We start from the raw sequence: 11,020 nt of genomic DNA, 5'->3' as shown, positions 1-11,020 counted from the left end.
TCTTATTAAGTAGATGAGTAAACTGCATTTAATAAATAAGACTGAAAACATGTAATTGATATGACAATTGAATCAAAGAGTCAAAACATTAATGCCACAATTTTATTCATAAATAGGAATAGCCTATATACAAATTTGTACGTCGGTAAAGTTGTTCATGTAAATAATTTACGTAGTGCTGTCATGTAAATATTTTAAGTTGTAGTGCTGTCAATACGTTAATATTATACGTTTCAGTGTGTATGAAAACGTAAGTAAATACACGTGTGGTAGGCTATAGAACTACATTTTACATACAAAATACACACATATTCGCATGAGATTGTGTTTGTACAGCTACATGTGTGGTATGGCATTGTAAAAACAAAGGCAAAAAAGGCCTAGCTAACTTTCAAGGGACCACGGCATGGATGAATGAATTAATGCTCTCCTTTAAATGTGACCAAATAGTATGAAACTATTAGCCTACTTTAGATATACTTTTGAGAATATAACTAAAATAAAATACAATACATTTCAGAAATATAAAAATAGTCTGCATCGATTGGTCATAAACACATATAGCTAGGTATCTAGATTTCTAAATAACAGTCCAAGTAAAACTACTTCCTAAATCTGAATAGTTTGCTATACGCCACATCGTACTCACTGTGGCGAAAAGACTTTTGATTTACCATCTCTCAGTTCCACCTTAAGAAAATACACTTGACATGATTGGAGAGCGCGAGCGCGCTGCAGCGGACCTGAGCTGCGCCTCTGCTGTCCTATATAAACCCACACGAGCTGCATAGAGTCAGCTCAGTGGTGGTGAAACAACACGTTACTCACACTTCACACTGACAAAGAAGACAATCCGCAATGGAGACAATCTCATGGACACTTTTTCTACTTTCTCTTACATATTTGGAGGGATCTTCGCAAGATTTCGGACAGACACAGTTCATCTGCACATCCGTGCCTAAGGATATGGACCTGTGCGCAGCCACCATGCAGAACAGCGGGCCAGCGGAGGATCTGAAGACCACAGTAATGCAGTTAAGAGAGACAGTCCTACAGCAGAAGGAAACTATCATGAATCAAAAGGAGACGATCAGGGAACTAACTTCCAAGTTGAGCCGCTGTGAGAGTCAGAGTGTTCTGGAGCCCGTGACTGGAGCTCGTAGGAAAGAATCGGGCAAAAACACGATGGGAGACGTGTCCCGCGGCCCGACAGATACTCTAACCCAACTCGGGCAGACTTTAGCCACCCTTAAACAAAGATTGGAAAACTTGGAGGTATACATGACGTAATGATTTGGACTTTTCAGCTTAAGACGTGTGACTCCATCTAGTGTATTTCCTAATAGTCATATCCCGCATTTCTTTAAATACACAAACTCATGCAATGCATGATAAATTACATTGTTAAAATATTTTAAGCCAGATTGAGTAATCTTAATGGGGTCGGAAGATTTGGAGTGGAGGTCTTTAGCAGATTTAATCAATGTGTCACTGGTTCACGGCAGGCTGCGCTAAGCCTGAAATTGGCTTATCTCTTATAAGTTTCTCATGTGTGCGTTTTAAAGTATTCGTTTGAATAAGCACCCTCCTATCTCATGTTTTCCCGTAGCAGTACAGCAGGAACAACGGCTCTGTCCAGGCGAACAGCCTTAAAGATCTGCTTCAAAATAAGATCGAGGATATGGAGAAGCAGGTGCTGTCCCGGGTCAATACTGTGGATGAGAGCAAACCCGGACAGAGGAACGACACAGATCAGCGCAATCGAGTGGAGTCAACTCTCACCTCCTTACATCAGAGAATTAACGACCTGGAGAAAGGTATGAGATGTCATTCCATGATAAATTTTACTTATTTGTGATGCAAATAATACATCTGAACTAGGCTATACACTACAATAATTATGTGTTTGAGAAGCATGGTAGTTAGAGTAAAACAGCAAGCGTGTTATGGCGCAGAGGATGGTTTGGGAGGGGGAGCTGCATTGCTTAGCATTTTGAGCTAATAAACAGCGATGTAGCCTAATATTATGAGGGATAATTAGAGTCTTGGTCATTCTCAAAGTAGGTCTTCTCTGAATAGCTGCGTAAAGTTTGCTTCTCAAAGCGCAGCCAGCTCGGCCCAGCATGCAAGAGTCAAAGCAATTTTTTTATATAATCACCAGTGTCACAAATTAAAAAGAAAGAAGGCAAATTCTATTTTTATTTATTTATTATTGATTGATTGATTGATTGCATGACTTTGGTTGGTTTACCCCTAAATTGTTAGTGAGACTTTTTTAAATTAAAACTACTTAATTTACAGTGGGTTTCATTGTAAAATAAAAACAAGTAATTTTGTATAGTATAAGAACAGCCTACGTCACTTAAGCATCAGAGCAGTAGATACAAGCAATGGAAGCATTTGGGCACTAGCCTTTATTTAGAAGTCCTTGTTGAACAGAAAGAAAAAAGAGAGAGAGAGAGAGAGAGAGAGAGAGAGAGAGAGAGAGAGAGAGAGAGAGAGAGAGAGAGAGAGAGAGAGAGAGAGAGAGATTAAGAGTGTTAAATCCTAACATTATTACTTTTTACTCTGCAGGTTCAAAAGGTAACAGGCCACTGGACAAGTTTCAGATAACGTTCCCCTTAAGAACAAATTACATGTATGCCAAAGTGAAAAAAAGTCTACCAGAAATGTATGCCTTCTCTTTCTGCTTGTGGATAAAATCCAACGCATCACCCGGGGTAGGAACACCCTTCTCCTATGCTGTTCCTGGACAAGCCAATGAGCTTGTTCTCATAGAATGGGGGAACAATCCAATGGAGATTCTCATAAATGATAAGGTACAGTGTCAGAAACAATAATGCAATTATATAATGCATAACATGATAGTTAGGGCTGTATTATACAGTAGATATATCTCAATGTGTATCTCTGGGTTTGCTTAGATAAATGCTGAAGTCATTTGGTATTTTAGCACTTAAAAAAGAAGAACAATTTGAGTGATCTACAGTATAACTTTACAGGTTGCAAAATTACCTTTCATTATCAACGATGGTAAATGGCATCACATCTGCATAACATGGACGACTCGTGATGGAGTATGGGAAGCATTTCAGGATGGTGTTCTGCGTGGAACTGGAGAAAATCTGGCACCCTACCACCCAATCAAACCCAACGGTGTGCTGGTCTTAGGTCAGGAGCAGGTAAGACTCAAAATTATGCCTATTAGGCTTAATTTATGTAGAAAATGTCAGTTAATATTAGAAAATGTAGTAACTCTAACGATCATTTAGACTTAACAGGTTTGCCTGCTGTTCAGCAACCTAATATTGAATTTGGTTGTTTTTTGTACTTGCAGGACACACTTGGTGGAGGTTTCGATGCAACCCAAGCCTTTGTAGGTGAACTGGCGAACTTCAATATATGGGATAGAAAATTGACAGCTGGCGAAATTTACAACCTGGCAACCTGCAACAATAGAACACAAGCTGGCAATGTGTTATCATGGTCGGAGAGTAATATCGATGTGTTCGGTGGAGCCACTAAATGGACTTTTGAGCCCTGCCGTCAACTCAACTGAACTGCAAAGGGGCCAGATCCATATTTCTAGTTTTTGTCTTTCTTGTCCTCAGTTTGACGTTCGTGAAAAAAAAAAAAAAAGTTTGTGAAAAAAAAAAAAAACAGTTCTTGATAAAACATTCAAAGGTACACATAAACCTGGGGTTTCTATGAATACCTAAATATTTCTGTGCAAAACTAGAATATTTTTTTTTGTCTTGATAAAATAGGTTCCTGTTGGTTGTCTTGCGAACCTCAAAGCGACAGTTTTTCTCCAGGTTAGCAATATTTTTTTGCTGCTTTTTTTTGCACGTGGACACAGTTTGCTTATTTTTTCATTCTTATATTTATTTAAAGGGGCCAACAACTGAAGAACTGTCTATTTGCAGCATTTTGGGCAGTAAAGCAATAGTGCATCAGAACATAACTCTTGTGTTTTTTTTGTTTTTTTTTAATGATCACACTTTGCTGATAACCCAATCACAAATTGCCACCATTTAAAATTATGGTTTATTTAATATCGGTACCCCATTCCCACCGGATCTTGCACTGTGATGGACTTGAAAATAGGATGGGAGAAAAGTATTTATTTACTTGGAAAAAGAAGTTTAAAAGGATGGCACTTCCTGCATTTGATTCCAGTGATCTCACTGATGTTTCTGTAAGAATGTTGTTTAGTTGCCAACATGCTTACAGCCTGAGTGCCTTGAACTGATGTATCAGTTCAGCACACACTTTTAGTTTGCTTACTCATTGTGTTATGCAATTACATTTTGCTTTTATTGATGAATTACTGTTTTTATGAAGTGTGTTCAACAGCGATAGTTAAGGCTCTGGTGTGTTTTACTCTGTTCTAGGAATGTCATTTGTACAGTAACAGCATGAATTATCAAATGCTACAACATCAATGCTGACATCTGCTTCTATTGTTTTGGGTTGGGTTTTTTACTGTATTGGTATGCTAAAAGCATGGCACTACTGAACAATGATAAAGATATAATTTTTGTAATAAAATTGTGATATACAGTATATATAAATAGCATTTTACCTCTGCAGTCATTCTTACTCAAATACTGTTTAGTAGAGAGTTACAGAGATATAGGATAAAGTATAAATCAATAGATAAACAGATATGTGACCCTGGACCACAAAACCAGTCACATGGGTCAATATTTTATAATTGAGATTTATACATCAATAATAGCTTATTTATTCAGCTTTCAGATGATGTATGGTTTGTTAGGATAGAACAATATTTGGCTGAGATAGAACTATTTGAAAATTTGGAATCTGAGGGTGCAAAAAAATTAAAACATTGAGAAAATCGCCTGACCCATACAATGTATTATTGGCTATTGCCACAATTATACCCGTGCGACTTGTGACTGGTTTTGTGGTTCAGGGTCACATATGTCTTAAATTTTATATGAATGAGCTCGATACCCTAAAATCTATCATTCTCTCATCATCATCTATGTTTGTGCACATGGGGCATTTGTTTTTGTTTACACTGCCCTCTCTATCTTGGTTTTGTGTATACAGTAAAAGACTGCATTGCTGTAAAAACAATTGTTATAATTTCAAACATACATGTTTAATCAGTGTGAAATGGCATTTTGTGCTTCTGTTGGCATTAACTAGTGCTATAGCTTCCAGTATATGGTTGGCATTTACAGTTTTCAGTCATTTGTTACAGTTTAAACATAATACGAGAGACAAAATTATGATTAAGGTAAAATACAGGTAATAACTGCAAAACAGAATGAAAATCTGACATAACCAAACTCTGGAGTTTATCAAACTATTGTGAATTTTTAGATTTTCTGAAACATTTTAGAGATACAGTGTAAGTGGCTCACTTATGTCATCAAGAAATAGGAAAAATATTAAAGGTGCAAAAATGTTTTGTTTAGTTCATATTTTGCTGGCTGATATGGCAGTCATTTTTTGATTCATATTGACACCTAGTGGTCTCAATGCAGCATCACACAAAGCAACAATTTTCTGTTAACAATGTCACTGTATAATTACAGCTGTTTCACAAGTTTATTTGCCAATATAATCTGCTAATAAGGTTAAGCGTATTTGGCTTGCAGTCCGCAGTGGAGGGGCTCGAGGAAGCAGCTTCAACTCGAGCTTAGATATACCCTCCAGTGTGACTACTAATGCTTGGATGATGAGTATGGTAGTAAGATGCCTAAATTAAGTTGGTGGAGTTGGGGAGGTGGAGGGATGCCAAAACAGCTGATGCCAGAGGAAGGTGAGTGGCTGCTTATATGCTACTGCAGTTAATTGAAAGATTATATGGGTTCACTCCTCCCGAAATTACGCTTGTGAACTTCACTTATATCCCAGTGTCCCATAAGAGTAAGTACAACAGTATTCAGCTGGTCATGTGATCACAACATTTCAAGCTCCATGTAAATTAAAGTAATTGTTCACCTAAAAACAAAAATTCAGTTATGATTTATATAAGAGGTAAAAATATAAAAACACTACTTAACTTCTTTATGTGTACAGGTTTTGGGGATAAAGATCACTGAGATTACCCTCAACTAGAAAGAGAATAAACTGACGATATTATGGCATTTTTTCAGCATTTTAGAATTTAGAGTTTATATGATATTATTATTATGCTTCATTCATTCATTCATTCATTCATTCATTCATTCATTCATTCATTCATTCATTCATTCATTTTATATTCAAGGAAAATACAAACTAAAACGTATATATCCTGTGGATTTCTAGTTTCTGTTCCTCAATCAGAGGACCGTTTTCAACGGGTTTGCTATGCCTCAAATTTGAGAGAACTTTAATTTTGGGGGACTTTAACATCCATATGGACATAAAAGATTCAACAACAACAAAAGAGTTTTATCTTTATTGGAGTGCTTCGATTTGAACCAGCTCGTGGACTGTCCTACACCTAATAAAGGCCATACTCTAGATCGATTGAACCCTCTGATTTCTCTTATTTTATTGGTTCTTCCTTGAGCGTTTTTTCTCCATCTCATGCATTGGAGGATCAAGTTCTCATGTTAAAATCTGTTCTCTCGTCTGGCCTGGACTTATTTGCACCTTTGAAATCCCGACTGGGTTCCTTCGGTCGTTCTTCTCCCTGGTATAATGAGAATCTGCGTGCTATGAAGGCGTCGTGTCGTACAATGGAGCGTAGGTGGCGTATGTCTGGCTTGACTGTCTTTCACCAGGCCTGGAAGGAACAATTACTTGAATATAGGACCCAAATTGCATCGGCAAGGTCTGCTTATTTTGCACAAATAATTGACAACAATCAGAATAACCCAAGACAATTGTTTAATTCTACTCAAATGTAACAGTTATTCAACTGTTCCAGCTTGAACTCACCTCTGTAATAAGTTTCTTGATTTTTTCAGCTCCAAGATTGATAACATTCGTAAATGTATTATCTCTGCTCTTCCTTCATCTCTTCCTCCCTCAATCACTTCTGAATTTTCCGGTATACTTCTCTCAAATTTTTCCACATTGGACTCTCATTCTCTTCGTAATGAGGTTTCAAAAATGAAAGCTGCCACTTCCATAGTTGATCCTGTACCAACTTGTCTGTTCCAATCATGTTTTGCTATTTTATGTCCTGCTGTACTGAGTATAATAAATGATTCTCTGTGCACTGGTGTGGTGCCGGCAACATTTAAAATTGCTGCTCTGACTTCTGTACCAAAAAAAAGCAAACGTTTGACAACCTAAATAATTTTCGTCCCATTTCCAATCTTCCTTTTCTCGCAAAAATTTTAGAGCAAATTTTTGCTACTCAATTGCATTCCCATCTAGCTGCAAATAATTTTTATGAGCCCCTTCAATCGGGATTCCGTAAACTCCATAGCACTGAAACAGCATTAGTTAAAGCTGCAGTCCGCAGTTTTTGCTCTTTGTCGCGATCTCTGTTCGAAATCTGCAATTGCAGTTATTCGCGGAATTATCAACTTTACGTGAGTTGTACTTCGACACGGCACAGTTATTAACAAACAGTTATTAACAAGCAGTTATTCGCGGAATTATCAACTTTACGTTAGTTGTACTTCGATGAACACAATGTTTGAGGAGAGTGTGCAGCTGTCAGTCACCGAGCCGGTGTGGATACTGTCATTCAGAATCACAGATTATTCTTTTTGGAAGTATGACCAACATAATAATTTTCACCGGAAAGTGTCATCTGAACAAGTAAGCAACATCCACTTTTTTTTCTTGTTCTGACATTGCAGTAAATCGCGCTGATTAAATCTAAAAATCGCTTATCATATCACTCAAAACCGTGCAAATTATACTTTGTTCTCAAATTGTTAATGTTAACAACGTCAGCATTGCGTGACTACATGTAATGTCCTTCCGATATGTATCCTTGTTTTCGCATGGGCCGGTTGCAGTCTCTTTTTTTCTGTAGCCATTCCGAGGTCCGAACGAAGTCTTTTGCATTTTACAACGGGTGAATCTCCAGTTGTCACTGGCGATTGTCGTTTGAACCTTTCTGGATCCGCCATCAAATTGATAAGTTTAATTATATCAAGTGCTGTGAGAAAAGTCTATAAATCTCCACCTCCAGCATCCTCACACGCAATATAGCTTATACTAGCCGAGACTCCTTCTTTATGTGGACAGATGTGACGTAATTACCCAAAGACATGCTCGAATTTCCCACGGAAATCCACCAGTACCACTGGAATTAAAAACATTAATACAAGCTTACCGCTTTGAATCGTGCTACGGCAAGCAGAGAGTTTTGAACACTGGCTGGTTATGTATTTTCTCAAATATGTATTTTGGATAATTTTTAATACCAAAAAAGCAACGGACTGCAGCTTTAAGGTCACTAATGACTTGTTAATTGCTTCTGATTCTGGCTGTCTTTCTATTTTGATTCTTCTTGATCTTAGTACCGCTTTCGACACTGTTGATCATAATATTTTACTTAATCGGTTAGAATCTGTCTTTGGTGTTTCTGATACTGCACTAAGCTGGTTTAAGTCCTATTTTTCTGATAGAAAGCAGTTTGTCGCTATGGGTGGTTGCATGTCTGATATTGGTGTAGTGCAATCTGGTGTTCCTAAAGGTTCAATCTTGGGCCCTATACAGTAGCATACTGCATCGCTAGAGGCAATGGGAAAACTTTTTCTCAGATTTACTGAAGTTTTAATAAAATCACGCAGTGAAACTGCATGAGCCAATGGTCGCTCCACAGAGAGGAACAAACCAGTGGCTGTGCAGCAGAGCTGCGTGAACCTATGGCGTGAAAGCCCGCTGAAATGGGCAGGCCAGCCCTCTATATAAGCAACATTTTGGCAATAGGAATCGTCTCAGGTTACTTGAATCCTGTTCCCTGAAAAAGCGGGAACGAGATGCTGCGCTTGATTCAGCTCTCTGGGATCACTTTTTGTGTGACCGGCTGTGAATATATACTTTGAATTTTTATAGCCTCGGACAGTTACGTCATTGGAATGCGCGTGCTATAATTAGATGTGCCACAGGTGCATCGACAGGTATAATTTTGTCTAAAGAGCAGTCCTGGTACATCCTCAGTGCAGCAATAAAACTAAGCATCTCGTTCACGCTTTTTCAGGGAATAGGGTTACAGTCAAGTAACTCAAGACGCTTCCTTTCAAAAGCTACACTCAATGCTGCGCTTGATTCAGCGCTCTGGGAACAATAATAACCATGCCACCGCACTGTGGGTGTCTGGACCCCATACGGTTGTGTAGTGTGTGCTCACAAGAACTCGAAAAAAGACATGAGGGTAACACTTTACGGTAAGGGTACATGAATTATCATGAATTCATGTATAAATTCATGCATGGATTAGGCATTAATTCATGCATTAATATCTCATGAATCATCAGGTACTAACACGAGTTCAACATTTTTCATTCATGACTTCAAGGCTGAACAACACCTTAATTAAAACATTAACTAAGATGAGTACATCATCATGAATTATGATTTATTACGCATGATCATGATGTTTTCTTTGTTCACAAAAAAAATGTGTCTTTACTATCCATTGTGGATAAAGCTACAGTTTTGGTACATAAATCATCATGAACTCATGCATAAACAAACATTAATTCATGCATGCAAGACTACTCCTCGAATTATTAAAGGAATATACAAAAATCCACATTACCTCATGCATGCATACAGGCTAGAACAGTATATCAATTAATGTGAGAACTGTTTTTCTGAATTATGATATGAGTTTCCAAGTATGTTCATGTCTTCTTCGTAGCCTGCAGGTAAATCGACAGACCCCAAAATTGTCCAATCACAGCAAATAGCACACGAATTCTGTTGACATTCAAATACAGTAGTCATCATTAACTAAACATAATCTTTTAATGACTTCATCATGTGTGTGGCCCCTCAACTAAAGTGATGACTTGGTCTTTTGAAACACTGATGAACAATGTGTTTTCATTATGATCTGAGTTACCCAGCATGTTCATGTCTTCATAATAGCCTGCAGGTAATTGGACAGACCCCAAAATAGACCAATCACAGCTCATAGCACATCAATTCTGTTGACATTCAAAATACAGTAGTCATTATCAACTAAGCATTATCTTTTAAAGGTCCCATGACATGGGGTTATTTTATTATTTCATAATGTTTCCTGGGTTGCCCTTATAATGTTAGTATGTTTTTTTTAGATCAAAAATAGTCATAATTTAGAAATAAAAGGCATTTTTCCTAGCCTGATTTTAGCCTCTGATTTGAACGCTCTGTTTGAAGGGGCGTGTCTGCTGTGGGATTCAGTGTAACCGGGCACTGCTGTGATTGGCTGACATGCTTGCATAGGCGTAATTTGCGGGTGGGATTGGGACATGTCCCCACCACTTTTTGCCAGGGTCGATATTGTCCCCACTAGAGATGCGCGGATGGGCTATTATTTCATCCGCAACCGCATCACAAAACTCATCATCCGTCCGCCATCCATCCGCACCAACGTTTTTGACCAATTTTCAAAACCGCACCCGCCTGCCATCCGCTGATTGGGCGATACAAGGCGCTGCTGATGACAGCCGCGAGAATAGAAAGCTCTCAAAATATCAGCAGTGAACTTCGTCTCCGATCGGCGCGCAGGGACAAAAATAAATAAATAGCCCTAATTAAACGCACTTCGGCAAACCTGACCTTATCTGATAGGCTACAAAACAATATTTTCATTGTAGCCTAATAGAAAACGCATTTTGGCACATAATTTCAACATGCTGCTATTGTATGGGGCGCCGTTTCTAAAGCGGCTCACGCTGAAAATAACAGCACATTTTGTCACATTTAGCTTTAAACTATGTTTAAAAAACTGGTATCACATCACACACTTGTGATGCACCATATTAGACGTACCCGTCGTGGCTGTCATGAACATAATCTGCTTCGCAGGTTTTGCAAATTACATAAGCCTGCACTGGTGTCATCCTGATTTACCACTTTGTAAAACTTATTCCAGGCA

The 11,020-nt window shown here is 38.2% G+C and overlaps 1 protein-coding gene across 3 annotated transcripts; it reads left to right on the top strand.

Annotated features, from left to right (window-relative positions):
- The first annotated feature begins 793 nt into the window (after positions 1–793).
- On the top strand, positions 794–3,639 carry LOC130081183 (neuronal pentraxin-1-like). Of its 3 annotated transcripts, none has more exons than XM_056246140.1 (5): positions 794–1,275; positions 1,613–1,817; positions 2,575–2,819; positions 3,003–3,182; positions 3,338–3,639. In XM_056246140.1, exons 1-5 carry the CDS (start codon positions 859–861, stop codon positions 3,557–3,559), a joined length of 1,269 nt encoding a protein of 422 aa, XP_056102115.1. In that variant the 5' UTR covers positions 794–858; the 3' UTR covers positions 3,560–3,639. The 3 variants fall into 3 exon arrangements, with proteins under 3 accessions (XP_056102115.1, XP_056102116.1, XP_056102114.1); XM_056246141.1 differs by having other exon boundaries at positions 1,610–1,807; positions 2,568–2,819; XM_056246139.1 differs by having other exon boundaries at positions 1,610–1,817.
- Positions 3,640–11,020: the final 7,381 nt, after the last annotated feature.

This window comes from Rhinichthys klamathensis, unplaced genomic scaffold, assembly GCF_029890125.1.
Source record: "Rhinichthys klamathensis goyatoka isolate OS25496 unplaced genomic scaffold, OSU_Roscu_1.1 h1tg000036l_1, whole genome shotgun sequence".
In the NCBI taxonomy this organism is placed as follows: domain Eukaryota; kingdom Metazoa; phylum Chordata; class Actinopteri; order Cypriniformes; family Leuciscidae; genus Rhinichthys; species Rhinichthys klamathensis.
The sequence above is the reverse complement of the archived record's forward strand: the minus strand, read 5'-3'. Positions and strand labels throughout refer to the sequence as shown.

Coding starts and splice junctions, on each gene's coding strand:
- LOC130081183 (XM_056246139.1), top strand. CDS start 859: ATGGAGACAATCTCATGGACACTTTTTCTACTTTCTCTTACATATTTG. Junction 1,818..2,574: donor AATTAACGACCTGGAGAAAG/GTATGAGATGTC, acceptor TTTACTCTGCAG/GTTCAAAAGGTAACAGGCCA. Junction 3,183..3,337: donor TGGTCTTAGGTCAGGAGCAG/GTAAGACTCAAA, acceptor TTGTACTTGCAG/GACACACTTGGTGGAGGTTT.